This window comes from Chrysochloris asiatica, unplaced genomic scaffold (assembly GCF_000296735.1).
Source record: "Chrysochloris asiatica unplaced genomic scaffold, ChrAsi1.0 scaffold00054, whole genome shotgun sequence".
Lineage (NCBI taxonomy): Eukaryota > Metazoa > Chordata > Mammalia > Afrosoricida > Chrysochloridae > Chrysochloris > Chrysochloris asiatica.
Window position 1 is genome coordinate 4,202,890 of NW_006408572.1, and position 1,463 is coordinate 4,204,352.

At 42.7% G+C, this 1,463-nt stretch overlaps 1 protein-coding gene across 1 annotated transcript; it reads right to left on the reverse strand.

Annotated features, from left to right (window-relative positions):
- Positions 1–647: 647 nt before the first annotated feature.
- Positions 648–1,463, reverse strand: LOC102838588 (olfactory receptor 3A2-like; the record flags this gene model as incomplete). Its single annotated transcript, XM_006863463.1, has 1 exon — positions 648–1,463. A coding segment is annotated over one exon (816 nt), but the record flags the coding sequence as incomplete, so codon positions are not given.

Consider the following 1,463-nt stretch of genomic DNA (forward strand, 5'->3'; position numbering starts at 1 on the left):
AGAAGGAGCTAATTTTCCTAGAGCTGAAAGATGAACAAGAGAATGAAATAATAGTTGGTACTAGATCCAGGATTTTAAAAAGTGTTCTGCAATTTGATCTATAGGGAATTTTAAGTCCACATCAAAAACAAATTTTACAGTAATAATCTTGGAGACCTCGGTTTGAGTTTTCCGAATGACCTTTATCTATAGGATTATGTTGACCAGATCTACAGGATGTCCAAGGCTTCAACTATACCCAAAAGTGAGCAGAGTCAAAAACAAAGCAGCAACTTGCTAAGGGACTGGCTTATTAGAACTAACTTTGTATCCCCCATCTTATTTGTTTACCTATGCATCAGAACCAATTCCACGGCACATAACCACCACCACCAGCATAATGCTTATTACAATGCAATGTATCTTGTATAATGTTTATTATATTTCTTTTGTCTTCTTTATTAGAACATGACTTGCATGAATACAGAGACTTTTGTCTGTTTTGTTCATGAACTTTAGAATAGTGTTTAAATCATAGAAGTAATTAAATAAATACTTCAATGAATTAATGAAATAATTAACTGGAAAGTACACTTTTGTATTACAAATACTAAACACAATATTCCTTAGCAAGAAAAAAGGGAAGAAAGGAAGGACATTATCCCTCCTCAGGTTAGTGTCCATCTCCCTCCAAGTATCCGCCACAGAACACCTTGGACATCAGCATTTCTGAGGCTGTAAATGAGCGGGTTCAGCATGGGGTTGATGACAGTGTTGAAAACTCCAACCCCTTTATCCTGGTCTGAAGCCGTCTCTGAACCCAGGCGCATGTAGTTGAAGATACCTGTCCCATAGAAGAGGCAAACTACAGTGAGGTGGGAGCCACATGTGGAGAAAGCCTTCTTCCTACCCTCCACTGAACGGATTCGTAGAACTGCAGCTGTCACGTGGCTGTACGAGATGATGATGAGAACCACAGGAGAACCTGCCATTATGAACCCCACACCAAAGAGTAACAGCTCATTGAGTTGGGTGCTAGAGCAGGAGAGCGGGAAGAGCTGTGGTAGGTCACAGTAGAAATGATTGACCTCATTGGGACCACAGAAGTTGAGAGTAGAGAGGGCAATAGTGTGGGTCAGTGCATTGCTGAAAGAACAAGCCCAAGATGCAACCACTAATATAATTTGGATTTCCTGGCTCATGCGGGTGCTATAGGTGAGGGGCCGACAGATGGCCAGGAAACGGTCATAGGCCATGGCTGTCAACAGGAAGCAGTCCATTCCAACCATAAGGTAGAAGAAGAACAATTGTGAGAGGCAGGCTTCATAGGAAATTGCACGTTTGTGGGAGAGGAGACGGTTCAACATAGGAGGAACCGTGACAGTGATACATCCAACATCCAGCACTGACAGGTTCCCCAGGAAGAAGTACATGGGGGTATGGAGTTTGGGCTCCACCAAGATGGCTGCCAGGATGCTGAGGTT